We start from the raw sequence: 18,707 nt of genomic DNA on the forward strand, positions 1-18,707 counted from the left end.
CTTGTACTCTTAGAGAATACAGAGACAAATGTAAGAAAGCTAACCAATGTGTAAAACTGGCTAAACAAAAGTCATGGGAGGACTTTGGAAAGAACATAGAAAATAAAAATCAAGAAGGTGGCAAGATATTCTGGAGGTTGTTGAAGAAGCTCAGAAATGGGGCAAAGAGTGGTGTAAAAGGAATTAGAGATGATAAAGGTGATATGAAAACTGGAGAAAAAGATATCCTTGAAGTATGGAGTAATTACTTTGAAAAATTGCTAAATGAAACAAGCAGTGATGACAGTACAGTGGTAAAAAACACTGACCAGGCATGCAATGAGGAATACATACCCATGCTTAAGTAGAAAAAACCATCAAAAGCCTGAAATATGGAAAGGCAGCAGGAGTAGATGATATTCGACCAGAAATGCTGAAGTATGGTGGTATAAGAGTCTTACAGTGGCTGCACTGCATAGTTCAGAAGGTCTGGACAGAGGGGTGAATTACAGATGATTTGAGTAGAGCTCTCATAGTACCCATATATAAAAAGGGAAATAAAACTGAATGTGAGAATTACACAGGTATTTCATAACTGAGTGTTCCTGGTAAGATATATGCAAGTATTATTATTATTACATGACACCTCCAGGGAGTCCAAAGACTCATAGAGGGAAGACACCCACTACACAGTTCTCCATCCACCAATCACACACATCCATGCCCTTGATGGGATTCGAACTCTCAGCCTTTTGATTGGAGCAGAATACTTGAGAAATGGTTAAGAGGGATTGTGGAAGAGAAGCTTGGTCAAGAACAAGCTGGATTCAGGCCAAATATAGGCTGTCAGAATCAGATTTTCAATTTACGTCAGATAGTTGAGAAATCATGGGAATATAACAAAGATCAGTATTTGAGTTTTGTAGATCTGGAAAAGGCATATGACAAGGTGCCAAGAGAGAAGCTACTCAAAATGCTACAGTTATATGGTGTCAATGAGGCATTATATCTAGCAATGCTTAGTCTTTATTTGAGTTGCAAGTCAGTAGTTAGAATTGAAGGAAGTACAGGTAGGTGGTTTAATGTTAAATCTGGTGTCATACAAGGATGTACATTATTCCTTCTGCTATTCATTAGTTATATGGATCACATTATGAAGGCAAGTGGTATTAAATCTGATATCAAAATTGCAGCTGTTAATCTCAACTCTTTGCTTTATGCAGATGATGTTATAGTTCTAAATAAATCTGCCACAAGTTTGCAAGATTCCTGACTAAATAGAATAACTGTTGTAATACATATGGTTTGAAGGTCAGCAAGGTCAGCAATAACAAGACAAAGACAATGAAAATAGGCAGAAGCATTGAAAATGTCAACTGCATTATGAATGGAGAACCTGTGGAACAAGTAAAACATTTCAGCTACTTAGGCACGATTTTTAGTGAAGATGGTAAATTAATTATGGAAATAGACAACGGAATCAACAAAGCTGGTATGGAAGGAAGTCAACTGAATAAATTTTTATGGAATTATAGAGAAATCAGCCAAAACACTGAATTAGCTGTATAAAAGATAGTTTTCAAACCAATTTTAACTTATGGTCTGAGAGCTGGGTCAGAAGTAAAACACTTCATCCAAGACTACAGACCACAGATATGAGAGTCCTGAGAAAGATTAGGAGCATGAACAGATGGCATATTAAAAATGAGGATATTAGGAAAGAACTTGACATTGTCACTATCCAGGAATGCATTAGTAGAGCTAATCTCAGGTGGTATGGTCACTTAAACAGAATGGGAGAGGAAAGATTAGCAAAAGAAGTGCTCCCTGCCAGGTTGGCTGGAAAAAGATCCAGAGGAAGACCAAGATATAGCTGGATTTGTACAGTAAAAAGTCCCTTAGAAGATAGAAATGTCAGATCTGATAATATTGGAGTCTTGACAGGTAACAGACTGATTTGGAAGAAAATTGTAGATAGGAAATTAGTAATGATGTAAATTTTTCATGTACTATCATATCCTGTACACCCCTTGAGGGTATATATCAGGAATTTGATGATGATAATATTCTTATATTATCATCATCAAAAATTCATAACAAGCTCTAGAGATTGTAGAAGAACTTTAATTTGCAAATCAAAGTATTTTAAAACAGCCTTTCTTAAAACAACAAATGAAAGATCAGAACATTTGAACAACACGAAGAAAGCTGCACCACAAGGAACTTAGGAGACTGTAAATTTGGGTGAAGACAGAAATGAAGTTCAGAGGATATTATACAAAAGTAGACAAAACAGTTGAAAGGATCAGCATCACTTGGCAGTTGAAAGAACACAGTGATAATGAGAGAAAGCGTGGTTATTATCCCTCTCTATAAAATTTAAATACGGCCACAGATTTTGTTACTTGAGTTTGTTAGGAATGTGGAAGTAATAACTATGAGTGCTTCCACCCAACACACACACACACATACACACAAAAACAAATAATTAATATTAAATAACGAAATAAAGTCCAATTGAAGAATTTTCTGATACATGACAGGAGAGGTATGGAAGAGAGAGAGAGAGAGAGAGAGAGGATAAATGTTAGTTTGGAATGCAGTGAATGAGTAGAATGCATTATCAAAAGTGATCACAAGTGCAGTTTCAGTGAAGGAGTTTTAAAAGAAATATGATAGGCATTTTTTGTGTGTGCTTGTGTGTACGTGCATGCACATCCCTCATATAATAAGCCTTTGGACTTGATGAAGGTTCCAATGTACTACTACTAATAAATTATTATTTCAGGAATAAGCCCGATTAAATTTTGTGAAGAAATCTATGCTGGTCTTAGCAGGCTATGCCTCGACTTCAACAAAATCTGTTGATGGCAAGTTCATTATCTCATCAAAGAATCTAGTGAGGCATGCATATATCAGTTGAAGTTAATCTAGAATGACACTCTCACTTCAAGTTTTGAGGAATTTCATGTCTTTTTAAAATTATTTTCACACGTAGAATGTTGACACACCTACAAGTTTGGCAGTATTTTTATTATTATTATTATTATACAGGAAGTGGCTGTGGAGTCAGAAGCCTCATCACAGAAGTAGTGGCGCACCCAGACAGGGTGGGGAACAAGCCCCCCCCCCACACACACAAAGAAAAAGAAAAAAACAATAGAAAATTTTACAAAAATCTTTTCCTAACTAATAAAATTCATTTTTTTTATTTATATTGTGTCATGTCTGCTATTTCTATACTACTTATGAATTAGCGATCATTGCAGATGCCCAGTCATAGATTGTATGCAATGAGCAGTGTGTATTCTCAAATCACCTAATCAACTCGCCTCCTCCCCCCCCTCTCAAGATTAAACCATGAGTGCATTGCTGCATGGAAGACCTGAACACACACACACACACACACACAATACAAAGACCTGGATACAACCTTTATATGAGGGTAGTCTGATAAGTTCTCAGCCTCGACCACAGGTGACAACACTATCGGCAAGTTTTTTTTTTCTAAGTTGCTACATATGTCATATGTAGCAATTTCACATATGCCATGTGAAATTGCAAGTCATTCTATCAAGCAGTTTGTTTTATACAGCTGTCTGAAGCAAAAGTGTTGTCTGTATCCCTTGAAATGGATAAAATTGAATATCGTGCGGTTATAAAATTCTTTGTGAAAGAAGGTTTACCGCCAAAAGAAATTCGTTTGAACTTCATAAAAGTTTATGGGCATTCTTCTCCTTCATTTTCGACAATTAAGAAATGGACTGCTGAGTTTAAACGTAGCCATACCAGCCTCGAAGATGATCCACGTGAAGGACATCCAAAAAGTGTAACACAACCAGAAATCATTGATCAAGTGCACGATATGGCATTGGATGACTGGCGAGTCAAAGTGCGTGAAATTGCTGAGACTATAGGCATTTCAAAAGAATGTGTAGGATATATTTTGCACGAAGAATTGCAAATGGTAAAGCTTTGTGCAAGATGGGTGCCAAGCTTGCTCACAGCAGATCAAAAATGCACTTGCATGAAAATTTCTGAAAGTGCTTGGAGCGTTTTAACAGGAATCAAACTGATTTTCTACTTCGATTTATTACTATGGATGAGATTTGGATTCACCATTACACAAGAATCCAAACAGCAGTCAAAACAGTGGACAGAAGCCAGTTGTTCAGCGCCAAAGAAGACAAAGTTGGTTCCATCAGCAGGAAAGATCATGGCATCCGCATTTTGGGATGCTTTGTTTATTAATTATCTTGAAAAGGGTAAAACAATAACCTGGGAATATTATTCCGATCTTTTAACCAGACCAGACGAAAAAATTTGTGAGAAAAGACTGTTTGCAGAAGAAAAAAATCATCTTTCATCAGGACAATGCACCTGCTCACAAAGGTGTTTTGGCAATGAGAAAATTAAGGAATCTGTACTATGAATCATTGGAACATCCGCCCTATTCTCCAGATTTGGCTCCCTCTAACTTCTATCTCTTCCCAAAACTAAAACTCTTCTTCACTGTCAGCATTTTTCTTCGAATCAAGAGGTGATTGCAGCTGTAGAGGGGTACTTTGCAGATCTTACTGAGAACCATTACAGGGACGGGATAAGGGTGCTGGAGCATTGCTGGAATAAATGTATTAGTCATAAGAGAGATTATGTTGAAAAATAAAAATAATTTTGAAATTATAAATTTATTAGGCCTAGAACTTTTCAGACCACCCTTGTACACATACAATACCAACAATACCTCTCTTTAAACTCATCCAATATAAAGACACTCACAATTACTAATGGCAATCCATTCTACTCATGCACCACTCAAAGCAAAAAGTGTAGTCCTCACACCCTTACTAATGACACTTCCAAAATTTGTCATATATTGAAAAATTTATTTAGTGTAATTTTTACACAATCCTTTCAGTAAATTATAAGTTTCTATCATGGTACCTCTTTTTCATTAATCAACTAAACTTTGCAATCCCCAATGCTTCAACATATTCTCATAGGATGCATTCCAGAGACCTATCCTCAGCGTGTTCATTCAACTCTAGTTACTCTTAACTACCTTCCGATCTCCAAGAAACTCAGGTATGTAAAATCTTTGCATAGCAGTCAAGATGTGGCTAATCATAGCCTTATAAAGAGGAATAACCTCTCTATCTTTACTTGTTAGTTTGTTTTTCAACATCAAATAATCCTTTGAGCTATTTTGCCAACTTTTTGCAATATGCACTCTGAACTTCAACTCTCTCTCTCTCTGTGTCCACTATTATTCAAAAGATCCTAGCCTCATCAATTTCCTGCAATTGAGTATCATTAATGCGATACATAGTATGAAACCTTTTCAACTCAAAAGTTCATAACTTTACATTTTGTAACATCTAATTCACAATCATTATCATTTACCCACAATGCTAATTTATTTAAATCAACCTACAGGATATCTACATCACCTTTATCAACTACTGCCCTCCCAGTTTTGCATCATCAACAAACAAGTGAATATCCCCTCTTAATTTATCATTTATCATATATATATATATATATATATATCAATTAAATCATTTCCTGTATATCACTGATATACAAATTAAAGAGTGGTGATCCTAGTACACAGCCTTGAGGCACTCCACTAGTCACATTCATCCTACTAGATTTCATTCCTCCATAAGCTACTCTCTGGTGTCTTTCTGTCAGCCAACCCTATCCACATCATGAACTTCATAATCTGTACCCATTTTCTTCACGTATGTAACAATTTTCCATGCAATATTCTGCCAATTTCTTTTGCAAACTCCAGAAGTATCAAGGTTTAGCCATTTCCCCTATATAATTCTGCGATCATTCTATCATAAAATGTGAGTAAATTACTAAGGTAGGACCTGCCTTTTACAAAACCATGATGTCCACTACAGAGTATCATATCCCTCTCCACCCATTTCTGGATTTTATCATAAACTAACTTTTCCAATACCATCATTCCTAAGACTAACTGGTCTGTAATTTGCTGCTTAAGATTTGAAATCACCTTTATGCAATGGAATTAGCTTTTTCTCTTTCCTTGGAACCTTGAGAGAGCTGAGACTTAAATTAAACAATGTTATCAAGGGCACTGCCAATTAGATGTTCTCATAGCACAGGGCTGATATGCCATCCAGTAATAACAATTATGATAATGATATAATAATAATAATAGTAATAATTAAAAAAAATAATTTTATAATTTTAATAAAAATAAAATTTAGAAAAAAGATGTAAATTGACATTTTTGACATGCAATGAGTTGTTTTAGATAAGCAGTCCTGTTTATTCATTACAAAAAGGAAAAAGCTGAATTTTTCAAGAATCTTTATCATTCATTCTGGACAAAAAAAAGGTGAGATGATAATTCAGTACTCAAATATATGAAATATATGCTACAAGTATATATATAACATTAGTTTATATTAATTAAATTACTAAAAGATAACAGAATCTAAATATAGAAATTTCAAAATATATTTATAAACTAAACTTTGTTTATAAATATAACTTTAATTTATACTTGAAAAGGTAAGTATATAACACAGCAAAACAGATGAGTGCAGACATAAAAACTTACTTGACGACAGTATAGTAGAATTTCAGAAGTGAAGTAAGTCTAAAAAGTATTACAGCACCTGGCTCAGACAATATAACTTGTTCAACTCTCACCTTGAGTGGCCTGCATAATCCTTCGGTAATGTGAGAAAGTGCAACTCTGATTTCAATTTCCAATGCTAAATATTGAAAAAAAAAAATATATTAAGGAAATAAAATAAATATTAAAAAATAAAGTAAATAATAAGAGGGGAAAAAAAATAAACTATGACTTCAAAAATTTAAGCATGCTTAATACAAGTACTTTTAATACAACAACTACTGGAAAAATCAGAGGTATTCTGAGGCAGAACAGTGTAGGCTGGGTAGGAATAGAGGCAGGTGGTTACCTATCCTTTTGGATGGCAAGAGTGATAATATCAATGATGGCATTCCACAGCTCCAGTTAGATGGGCTACTGCCAATCAGCTCCCAAGCTGATTCATCAATATGGGAGAAAAGATGATTCCCCCCCACCCCATTAAAACCACGAAAATACGAACATTAAAACCATGAATATACTAAATACAAGAATAATCCCACAATATTCAGCACTGCTGGGCCTTACAATCTCTGGAGAATATAGCTAAAGAAATGGGGCTATCAGACCACACATGCTACTCCAAAGCAAAATAATAAAAACACATGTAAGAAAATTATTATGTTATGATTGCTACATACAATATAAGAACATTAGCAGATGATGAAAAGATAGAAGAACTGGAATATAAAATAAACAAAATGAAATGGTATATAATAGGACTAAGTGAAATTAAAAGAAAATCAGAAGAATGCATAACACTAAAATCGGGAAATTTACTTTACTGGCTAGATGATGTTGAGCAAAGAGGAATGAATTTTCTCATAAACAGGGAAGAAGTTGCTGTGACCAGGTCCTGGCCCTGACAACACAGATTGAAGCAGGCTTCCAGAAGAAACTTAAATCTGGAGTCACTTTCATCAACCTAACATCAGTTTATGACACAGTCTGGATAAGGGGCCTCCTCCTAAAGCTAAGCAATAGCATAAGGTGCAAAACAACTTTCCAGCTTTTTGAATCCATTCTCTCCAACAGAAAGATCCAGGTCCATATTGGTGGAAAAAAGAACAGGCCTAGATTACTCTACAACAGTCTTCCACAGGACTCCATGCTATTCCCTTTACAATTTAACATCTACATGTCTGACTTACCACATACTAGCTCAAGCAAATACATATACGCCGATGATCTCACTATCCTACACCAGTCTACCTCCTTTGCCAATCTGGAAACAACCTTAAACACAGAACTGAACATCCTGGAGGTGTACTTCAAGCAGTAGTACTCGAAGCCAAATCCAACAAAAACTGCATCCACAGCATTGCACCTGAACAATGCAGAGGCAAATTGAAACCTTAACCTCTGTGACAAAATGGTAGAACATGAGTCTCACCCTAAATACCTTGGAATGAGTCTGGACAGAAGCTTAACCTATAAAAGGCACACCACCAACCTGTCCAACAAAGTTAAAATGAGAAATAATATCATCTCACGGCTTGCTGGAATAACCTGGGGTTGTGGTGCTGATGTCTTAAGGTTGTCTTCACTAGCCCTTGCATTCTCTGCAACAGAATACTGTGGCCCTGTCTGGGAAAGAAGTGTGCACACTGACATTATAGACACCCAGCTAAACTCTACCATGTGCACAATTAGTGGGACACTGAGAAATATCCCTCTTTCCTGGATGCCTGTCCTATCTAACATTGCTCCACCAAACATACGGAGAAGACAAGCCTAGATTAAAGTAATAAGCAACCTGCTCCTGTCCCTGCACCAGACTCTCATAAATCCACCTAGTATTCGCCTAAAATTACCTTTCTGGTCCATGGATGAACTCTCTTCAGCTGCCTTACCATCACCAACTGACATGTGGAGAGAACAATGGTCCAACAATTTTCCAACAAATGGTTTCCTGGTTGAAGATCTCTGTGCTCTGCAGCCTGGTTTTGCCCTTCCTAGGAAGATTTGGTCATCTATCAACAGGATCAGAACTAACCAGGGCATATGTGGATACCTACTACATAAATGGAGACTATCAGACCACCCTTATTGTGACTGTTCTCCTGTGGCCCAGACGATCACTCATATTGTGAATGACTGCCGAAGGTGCCAATTTCATGGTGGTGGCCTCCAGTAGCACACTCAGGATTTAATCTTGGGGGGGGGGGTGCCCAAGTTGAGAAGATGATTTGAAAATACACACTATGCCTCGCATACGACCTATGACTGAACATCTGCGATGATTGCTAATTCATAAGTAGTAGAGATATAGAAGACACGATACAACATTAATTAAAAAAATGAATTTTAATTAGGAAAAGATTTTTGGAAAATTTTCCAGTGTTTTTTCCTTTTTTTCTTTGGAGGGGGTCAGGGGCCCCCCTCTGGGAGCGCCACTGGTGGCCTCAGGTCTGGATATTGACGTGCAGCTGCTTTTGCCATAAGAATAAATAAATAAATAAGGGAGTTGTTCAGTTATTTGCATGCAACGTGAAGCTTGGATGGGTTATTAGTAACACTTTTGATGTTTTGCCTCATCAACAGGATCTGAATAAGCTTAAAAGGTGGGCAAATAAATGTGAATTCCAGTTTAATGCAATTAATTGTAAGGTCTTGAAATGTGGGATACACAGACAGGAAGCTGCAAACTCTATCAGTGGATCTCTACTTGAGGAAGTGGATGAGACAGGGAACCATGAAGTGAATATCAATAAAATTTACTGAAATGAATATGGCACAAAGAGAAATAATTAAACAGCAGATTTAATGATTCTGACATCTTGTCTCCATCACAGAGACATCTTCAGGAATACAATATTAAAATTTTAATAACACATATAGAAGCATACATACACAAATCAATAAGTAGAAGAAATTAGACTATTTGCAACCTAAAGTCCTATGAGGGATGCTCTCTATGGATACTGTTGGCTAACCTTAGCTTTTTTGAAGGGAGACCTAAGAATAAAGTTTGGAAGTTTAATGCAACTATATTTATTTCGATTAGGCTGCATTTTTAAATCTGCTGCTGATTCCAAAAAAACAGTAAATATAAACTTAAATGCAATTAAGCTGCAGTTTTATTCCATCTGTTCCTGAGCAAGGTATCCCAAGCATGATCAGCTAGAGCTGTCTAACCAAAGTTGTGGTAGCAAATGTATTTTTTGTCTTCATCAAAGCAGATGTTAGCAATTCTCCCAATTTAACCATAATATGATAAGTTGCAAGAATCAGGTACCTTTATAACAACAAGAATGGAGAGAGGAGGTAGTGGATCCTTAGGAGAGAAGAAGTCAGTACCTAAGCCAAGATCTGCACCGACAACAAAAATTTGAAGTTTAGGGGGGCATATTGCAAAGGTGGTGAAGGAAACCCAGAGAACTGCTGCAATACTATAAATTTTGACTAGTATAGATAATAATAAAAAAAAGCAATTATTCCATTGTGTAAAACCCTGATATGACCACATCTAGACTATTTTACCCAGATCTCGTCAGTGGAATTTGCTTATAAGGATGAACTTGAGGGATAAACTAACTCTTGAGAGAGTACAGAGGCAGATAATCAAAATGATATCAGGACTCGACAATATTAATTATGAAGACATGCAACTTACAAATTTTGGTGGATCGTAGATGAAGCAGTTACATGATAAAGATATTTACAATGCTGAGAGGATTGATATTGTGGGGGGGGGGGGAGATTTTTCATATAACAGAACAAAGGGGACAAACAAGGACAAGAAGCCATCACATAAAGTTAAGAAAGGTAGTGGTGAGTAAGTATTCATTTTGATAATTATGAAGACTATTCATCATGTGGAGTATGCAGTACTGACCCAGATGTAGGTTAAAATTGGTGGGAAATACACATGGGAAAGGTTGTTCCAAAGGACTGAGGTAGATGGAATAAATGAGGAAGAGGAGAAGAACATGGGATGAGTTTGCAGTTGTGCTGAAAACGGACATTGGTAAGCTGCTGCTCATTTTAACAGGCCTAACAGCAGATGCATTTTTTGTTAGATGGATGGGTGCAATGATGTTTGTCAATTCACTGGAGCAGTGACCATGCAAGTACCTATAGAAGAGATACAGTGCTTAAACAATGCATCTATAAGATAGAGGTTGAAGTGAGCTTGTGAGGGAAGGGTCATCCCTGACCAAATTGCTCTCCTCTTGACATAACCATGAATTTTTATGGAGGTTTCAGGTACATGACCCCAAATGTGTAAACAGTAGTCTATAAGGATGGGCACATTTGGGATTTATATTGGGTTAGTAGATGGGTAGGTATAAAATAGCCTCTTGAGCAGAAGAGAATACCTAGTTTTTCAGAAGCTGATGAAATGATTGGTGTGATGTGTTTGTGCCAGGAGAATCTTGAAGTAAATGTCAGCTCAAGGAGAGATAGTTCATTCTGTCTGGTCATGTGTGTGTAATATTGAAGATGAGGGAAGGTGAGCTGAGATAGCGTTTGTGAGAGAAAGGACTAAATTTTGATGGCATTAAAGGTGACAAGGTAATCCTTGTCCCATGGAAGGTTGTATGGAGTTCAGTGTTTAAGGCACTGATTGCAGATGATCTTGATGTAAGGGATATCTGGGAACTATGTGATTCGTCAGAGTAGGATGAATGGAGAGTGCTATCATCGGCAAAACTATGGATAGAATTTGTAGTAATTGATTACAGGACATTTATGAATATAAGAGAAAGAAGGTCAGTGAGAGGACAGGGCCCTGATGTACTCCTGCATTGGTGGCAAGGCTTGAAGAGAGGATGACATTTACCATGACACACACAATGAATAACCAGAGAAAGCTGGCTATCCAGTTACAGAAGATGGCAGGTAGACCAAAGCAAGGCAGTTTGCAAAACATACCTTGATGCCGGACATGATCAAAAGTCCTGGAAATGTCAAGGGTAATGGCACACATTTCTCAAAACCTTTCCATGGCTCATGTCCAGTGGGTGAAGTAGGCTACAATATCAGCCACAGATCTGAATTTGCAGAATCCATACCGGTGGTCACTGATTAACGTGAGCTTCTAGGTAGTGAAGAAGCTGACCACTGATAACTTTCTCTATTGTTTTGAAGAGGATTGAGGTGATGGAAACTGGTTGGCAGTTTTACGGTAGGCTTTTGTCTCCCCTTTTTTTTTGGAATGGGCTGGATATATGTTAGTTTCCATTAGTTTGGATAGTGTGTCAGAAAGGAGAACTAGTCAAAAAAAGATCAAGGTTATTGGGATATTATTCCAGTTAATATCTTCTATTATTGGGATAGTAGAAGGGATTAACTGGAATTCGGGTAGCTAGGTGATTGATTTGCGTTAGATTACTGCTTATAGCAAAAATTTGAGAGGAAGTTGAAGAGGACTTTGTGGTTTTCAAGTTTGGAGACTGATAAATGCAGCAGATGAATGTTACTAAGTGGGTCAAGGAAACCTGCAGCCAGAGGAAGTCAAAAGTAGGGGATTCTAAATTTGACATTCTCTGGCAGGCAATGTTAGAATATACAGAAGCACAGGTACCACCTTTGTGGCAAAACGAATCATGAAGAGTATAATTTGGACTTGAAGGTGAACTGTGGTTGAGTAACTGTAATTTGGGTTTTTCTGTTAAGAGAAGGAGGTCTGGTTTGAATGTCTGTAAGTGATGATGAGTGTCATTTATGTTGGAATTTATGCCACAGATGTTTGTGAAGTGGATAAGGAAATGATTTTTTTTTTGTGGATCCTGTTTGGAATATTGTGTTTGGTTTGAATTGTTTGCATGAACTGGTTGTTGAGGGATATTTATTATGTTTGCAGTGTTGTAGTCATTGTCTTTCATTTTTCATTTCTGGTTTGTTATTAATAAAAGAAAAGAGTGGGGACATGCAGTGAGAGAAGACAGACTTGTGTACATGACACCTGAACATAAAGTGACCAGTTTCCTTGCAATTCAGTGGTCTCGACAGAGCCTCCCACATACCACTACTCAGACTCCCTCACCAGAGATTTGGCAGAGTATGTGGCAGTAGGATTATGCACCAGATGACCAGGAAGCCTCCTGACTAATTACTGACCAGTTCAGACCTTTATACTATCTGGAGGTTGGCCTGCATTAACACTGGTTTAACTGTTGTCTCCTCGAAATGGAGGAGGGTGTGGTCTCTAAGTATGTTAGTCATACTTAGAGACCCTCTCGTCTCCCTGCAGTGTGGAACCAGGGAGAAGGGGGGGGGGGAATAATGTCAGAACCTCTGCTCTAGAGGCCAAACATAGCATTTGCCACTTCAGGTCCTCGATAAGTAGGGTGGTTGTGTTTCACATAGCAATGAAGGTCATCTACCACCTATTGGTCTAGTTGGCATTTCCTACAACTAAAAAGATATCATTTTGCAGCAGGAATGTTCACTGCAAAAGCTAGTCCCTTTTTGTGGAAACAGGCCACACCACAGAAAGGTGGGGTTGATTTAATAGGGAGATCGGTAACTAATATAAGGGATATAGCTGAAGTATTCAATGGGCAGTTTATCAGGGTATTTCATCCATGTGAAGGAAAACATCATGAGAATCTGAAGTGTAGATGGTATATTGGAGGAGAGATTGATGTTAAGCGTGCAGGAGTTATACAAGGAATTAACTAAACTTGCTGTGTTTGAAGGGAATCCTCAAAGGATTAACAGTGCCCTTGGCACACATGTTTAAGGTGAATCTTGCAACATGGCAAGTACCAAAGGAGTGGACAGGACAAAAATTGTTTCACTTCACAAAGTGGGAGGGGTTAAGTCTGGAGTTACAAATCATAGGCTAATCTGTGTGTGTTTAGCATTGTTAAGGTTAAGAGGTTGGTGAAGACTAGGATTCAACATTAGGCTGATAATAGCAGTATTCTCTATGATGGCCGGCATGGGTTTGTTGGAGAGAGGTCATGTTTTGGTAATCAGCTAATGTATTAGAACAAGTTTACAATTTCACTGAATATGGGAGATGCATAGTTGGATTTTTCAAAGGCCTTTCACAGACTGTGAGAACAAACTGGATGGGAATGGATAGGTAGGCTGGATAGGTAAATGGTGTCAGATAAGTATCAGCAGGTTGTGTATGAAAGAGTGCTATCCCATATTTTGTGACTATTATTGATTAACTTAACTTATTATTGCTTAATTGATAGAACACACTTGTGCAAATGGCACAAGTGTGTTCCATCAGGAAAATACACTATGCCACATTACTGATACCCACTGAGAGTGATTTATTGAACAAGATAGTGAGTTTCAAGTGACACCATATCTGATAGCTTGAGATATTTTGTATTTTCCTTTATCTCAAACACTTCTATATCTGTGGGAAGCAATCTTGATGACATACTACAGTATAAGTCCTGTAATATTCAAGGATCTTATAGTATCCATGCCATGCTAAATAAAGGTAGTTCTGGCAGCAAAAGGGGAGGGATTGTAAACTATTAGAAGAGTGGGCATAATATTTTGTAGTGCCTCCATAGCTCAGTCAGTATAGATGAATCCCTTTGGTCAGAAAGACCTGGGTTTGAATCCTGTCCATGAAGTGAGGAATCTTTATCTGGTTTCTTTCGACTAAAGGTGAGTTAGCCAGTCTCATACGGAGGTAGAAGGTTTTCTTTTTCACTCGGAAACTGGAGTTTTTTGTCCCTCAGAGGCAAGTCAGCCTCATGAACACACATGGATCTAAAGTCACGAATACTTACCCTTAGGGGATGTAGCAGAGGAGTGCCAAGCTAGCTGGATTAATTCATCATAAACTCCTCGTTAGGGGACTCTACCTGACCTAAGAGATGGATGAGAAGGGAAGGAAGGATATATTTTTGAAGTGAACTATATACCTGTATTTCGCAAATTAAGATGTTCTTAGTTCAAAAATCATGGATTTTCATTTTGATCTGCTAGCCCCTAATTTCCTTAACAGAAAGCAAATATTCATTTGAACCCACCATTTACTGGCTGGAAAAGAAAATGACTAAGGAAATACTGAGATAAGTACAGGTCCCATTCTTAGCACAGATGTTTGTTAATCTTTTTAGGTGGTAGATGAACTCCATAATGTTTATCAGATGTCTGAAGTGGCTTAAAAGAAGTTTCATATTTGGTTTTTAGAGCAGGTTCCCATATTATCTCGTCCTTAGTCCATTCACAGTTTTAATGTAAGATGCTATTTTTATATGAAAAATTAATCTCAAATTTAGCACTGTACAAGTTAAAGTGATATATCTATAATTAAATATATTATGTGAACTGAAACGTAGTACATACAAATACTGGCACATGACCTAAGTAATGATTCTAACAATTCCTTTTCAGAAGCAGTAGTCTGATGTAGCCATGCTAGCATATCCCCTATATATCGCAGGGGATCATGAGAATGAAGCTCAATTGGTCGAGGCATTCCACCTGGACCTACAAAATATATAAACATTACAGAAATTAGTATTATAATATATAAATATAATGATACAATTTACACTATGCTATAGAATTAAACTGAAAGAAGAAGAAAAAAAATTCATTTTTTTTTTTTTAATATTCTAAAATGATAATATAAGGATATATATATATAAAGACAAGCATTAGTAATCCTGATTTTGGAATTTCTGTACTAAGGCATATTGAGTTTAGCATAAAAATCAACAGAAACTGGTAAATTTTTAAACATTTTCTAAAGCATGAATGCCAACTCTTGTGGAAGATGTTGGTAGGCCTAGTGCTTTTGTAACACTGTATACATTATGGTGACTACAAAAAGTTGAAAGCAGTGTAGTAGAATTTTCCATAATATTTCAAATAATAAAACTTTGAACAGACAACTAAAGAACAAGATCTACCACATCCATATTAATACATGCATCTGACAAGAATCAAATGCTTTATACTGCTAAAATGGCCAAACCCAATAACAAAAGAACAAAACCATACTATATCTAACACTACTACAGTATTCAGTTGTAACGCTACTCTAATCTACAGTATCTACTGCTTCAACAATGATGAGTAAATAAAGTAATGATGGATTTATTTAAATATGTTTATCTATACCAATATTTAAGCCAAGTTATATGGGCACTCTTAAGTTAAATCTAAATTGAGAAACAGCTTTTAAGAGCCAACAGATCAGATCCAAAATATCATCACCAGAGGTTTTTTAAATAAGGAGACATGCAGTTGGTCATGTAACTGTCTTATATAGCTATTAAAGGCTAGAGATAAGTGTGTGTGTGTGTAGATAAGATTCACATACACACACACACACACACACTAAAGAAGTACATTTTGTAAAGTGATAGAAAGGAAATGTAGATTAGGTAACAGATTAATGAGGCAACAAAAGAGAATAATGACACAAATTTAATTTACGTATCTTCCTATGTTATGTAAGTATTAGTATACAAGCAATATCAGATCTATGGATGATGACTTTGAAGAACTAAGAAAGTTATCTGCTCAAGGATTATTGGCAAACTAAACTTGGCAAAATGTATTATTGATAAAACAAAACTAAATAAATGCAAAAAAACTGGATAGAAACATGTAAACAGAATGGACAACACCTGATATCCTAAACAATTAATAAAATATAATTAATTGTTTAATTATATTTTAACCCAAATGGGAAGAGAAGGCCGAGTATACCTAAAAGGAGGATATTCAAGTGAAAATGAAACTGGAACAGATTAATATGGTCCATATCAGTATTCAGCATTATAATGATGATGAGGATTATTGGCTGTTGGTTGCTGTTATACACCTAGGGGTCAGAGGAAGGTGTGGATACCATGCATCAGCAGATAAGCACAATGAGTGCAAGCCAAGCAATTATCATGGGAGACTTCAACTATCAGCATATAAACTGGAAGGAGGAAAGGACACATGGCAATATGGAAATGGAATTTATACAGTTACTGAAGGATAAATAAGTGACACATAACGTTATGGGGTGGGGTGGGAACCAGGGGTTGCATCAAAAGATCTAACTATAAGCAGCAACTGTATCTCCAATCAGAGAAAATGACCATGCAGTCTTGTTCTGGGAAGTTGCTCAATATGTGAAATTCTTAGTCAATACAGGGTTTATGTAGAATTATAACAAATTTAGGAAACTTGGAGCAGTATAATGGCATAAGAAGCCACAAAGAAAAAATATATCAATAGTGCATGGGCAGCAATTGTTTCAGTGAGGCAGTATCCAACTGCATACCCAGGGTCAGAAGGATAATGCGAGTAGGAATTAAGTGGATGGGCAACAATATAAATAAAATAGGAACTGCAGAAAGAGGAAACGGTGGAAGGAAAATAAACAAAAAAGGTGATCGGTGCTCATGAGCAACAGGAAGTGCAAGCAAGAAGGCTATAGTCTGGTAAAGAAGACTAAATCAGATTATGAGAGAAAATTAGCTAAGTATGCCATAGTAAATACAAATGAGGTTTTTTTTTTTGCTATGTAGCAAGTAAGAGAAAGTGTGATTTTGGAAGGATAACATTACTCAGTGCTGATGGGAAGAAAGTATGAGAAACAAAAAAATAGTTGAGTTGCTAAGTGATCAGTTTGCAAGAGTGTATCATCAGGGTCATGACTTTGCAGAGGCTGATGTGAGAATTGAGGTAGATGAACTGGAGGTACTTAACATGCTGAAAAATATCAGTGTGAATATAGCAGTGGCACTAGATGGTAAATCAGCTCATATGCTATGAGAATGTGCAAGAGAACTGGAAGTGGCTCTGAAGAAGATGCTAACGCTTATGTCTCAGCACTGGTGAGGGTTACAAGGAAGTGGAAAGAGAGTAAGACAGTTCCATTACATAAAGGTGGCTCCAAGACAGGAGTAACAAATCAGACCAATTAGTATTTCTGGACTGACTGGTGGCTAAAATATTCGAAAAGTTGGTTAAATGTAAAATTCAGGAATGGGTGGATGTGAATATGATATTCTATAAAGAGAAGCATGGCTCTGTAAAAGGTAGACCTAGCATTAGTAATTTATTCACATTTTATAATAAACTGATGCAGAATTTGATAAAGGAAATGGCTACATAATACTAAAAGCATTTGAAAGAATACTTCATGAAAAACCATTAAATAATTTGGATAAAATGGGAATGGATATAAAGTTTTGCAGGAATGGAGGGGGGTGGGGGAGGGCTGCCAGGCAGACATCAGATGGTGGTGTAATGGTGGAGTGGAATAAAAGTGAATGAGTGTGACTAGCAGAGCACCTTAGGGCACTGTACTTGGGACACCATTCTCTACTTTGTATGCTAATAATATAGAGGAAGATTTAAAGGAGCGGGGTGGGGTTTCTTCAGTTGTTTGCCAATAATACAAAACTGGGGAAGGCAATAGACTATAAAGATGATGTAGATCCCTACAGGATGATTTCAGTAGACTGGCAGTGTGGGCAAGAGACAATGGTTCACAATTTAATGTTGCTAAATTGGTCTAATTTGTTACTTCTGTCTTGGAGCCGTTTACGCAATGGAAATGTCTTACTCTCTTTCCACTTCCTTGTAATCCTTACCAGTGCTGAGACTTAAGAGTTAGCATCTTCTTCTTCAGGGCCACTTCCAGTTCTCCTGCACATTGTCATAGCATATGAGCTGATTTACCATCTAGTGCCACTGCTGTATTCATACTGATATTTTTCAGCATGTTAAGTACCTCCAGTTCATCTACCTCAATTCTCACATCAGCCTCTGCAAAATCATGACCCTGATGATACATTCTTGCAAACTGATCACTTAGCAACTCAACTATTGTTTTGTTGTCAACACCTATTAAAAGTTACTTTCGAATTAAAAGATTACATACTTTGTATCATATGATGGTACTGGATTACAGGAAACTGAGAAGGCTAGGAATCTGGGGGTGGTGGTTAGAGATTTAATGTTTAGAGGAAACTTGGATGTTGAAGAATACAATAACAAATAAAGATAGGAAGGTTATTATCCATCTTTATAAGGCTATGACTTGGCCATATCTTGACAACTGTACACTGATTTGGTCATCTGGGTTTCTTGGAAATAGGAAATTTTTGAGAGGATTCAGAGAGTGGTGACAGGT

General features: G+C 36.8%; 1 protein-coding gene across 4 annotated transcripts in view; it reads right to left on the reverse strand.

Moving 5' to 3' along the window:
* Cog6 (conserved oligomeric Golgi complex subunit 6) overlaps positions 1 to 18,707 on the reverse strand; it is a 596,080-nt gene that overhangs the window by 224,717 nt on the left and 352,656 nt on the right. For all 4 annotated transcript variants that reach the window (XM_090403681.1, XM_090403680.1, XM_090403683.1 and 1 more), the window contains 2 exons: positions 14,909 to 15,052; positions 6,578 to 6,734 (listed from right to left, as the gene is read on the reverse strand). In XM_090403681.1, the coding sequence (XP_090259807.1) occupies positions 6,578 to 6,734; positions 14,909 to 15,052 (301 nt within the window). The remainder of the gene's footprint in view (positions 1 to 6,577; positions 6,735 to 14,908; positions 15,053 to 18,707) is intronic.

This window comes from Typopeltis vanoorti, chromosome 14 (genome assembly GCF_054136105.1).
Source record: "Typopeltis vanoorti isolate ZY-2024b chromosome 14, IOZ_Tvanoo_1.0, whole genome shotgun sequence".
NCBI classification, from domain to species: domain Eukaryota; kingdom Metazoa; phylum Arthropoda; class Arachnida; order Uropygi; family Thelyphonidae; genus Typopeltis; species Typopeltis vanoorti.